The sequence below is a fragment of the Carlito syrichta genome, unplaced genomic scaffold, assembly GCF_000164805.1.
Source record: "Carlito syrichta isolate Samal-C Ts95f unplaced genomic scaffold, Tarsius_syrichta-2.0.1 Scaffold303297, whole genome shotgun sequence".
NCBI lineage: Eukaryota > Metazoa > Chordata > Mammalia > Primates > Tarsiidae > Carlito > Carlito syrichta.
The window spans coordinates 802-1,449 of record NW_007247393.1 but is presented as its reverse complement, the minus strand read 5'-3'; the positions used below and the strand labels follow the sequence as shown (position 1 = coordinate 1,449).

Here is a 648-nt window from a genome sequence, read left to right as displayed (position 1 = left end):
GCGAGGGAGGGAGAGCGGGCGACGCCCGGCGAACTTACACTTGGTATGTTATCGTTGGTACAGACCCCCTCGGACAGTAATCTGTCTCGGATTTCCCAAGCAAAGATGGACGGGCACTCCCGCTTATACTGGGCTATTTTGCTTACAACTTCCGGAGTGGCTACTCGGGGCTTACTCCCACCGATCGCCCTGGGTCTGATGGAGCCAGTCTCGTAATACCTGCCCAGAATCTTACTCACACAGCCGTTGGACACCTGCATAGGGGAAGTGGACAGAAAACCACATTATTAATAATCTCAAGACAAAAATAAAATTGTGTAAGTATGCATTAAACAATGACAAGCTTACGTTTTGATTGTCCAGCACTTGGACTTTTGCATCTGCTTGGGTCTATAACACAAAAATATACCTTCAATGGTATGAGAACTTACTGCAGAGCGCTTTTCTTTTCTTAAGGTTACATTTGGAGCCCTAACATCTACAAATAGGATGATACTTTCAAACCATGTGAACTACAAAAAATGAATTTAAAAGTTCTTGTTTTGTTTTTTTTTAAAAAAAACTTTTCTTAGACACTGCCTGGAGATGCATCAAAACGAAGTCAGATTCTTTTTTTTTTTTTTTTTTTTTTTTGGTGCTGACCTTGGT

The 648-nt window shown here is 41.7% G+C and overlaps 1 protein-coding gene across 1 annotated transcript in view; it reads right to left on the bottom strand.

Annotated features, from left to right (window-relative positions):
- PAX6 (paired box 6) overlaps nt 1-302 on the bottom strand; it is a 12,839-nt gene extending 12,537 nt beyond the window's left edge. The window contains exon 1 of the mRNA XM_021712472.1: nt 39-302. Within this exon, the coding sequence (XP_021568147.1) occupies nt 39-260 (222 nt within the window). The 5' untranslated portion in view covers nt 261-302. The remainder of the gene's footprint in view (nt 1-38) is intronic.
- Between the last annotated feature and the right edge of the window lie 346 nt (nt 303-648).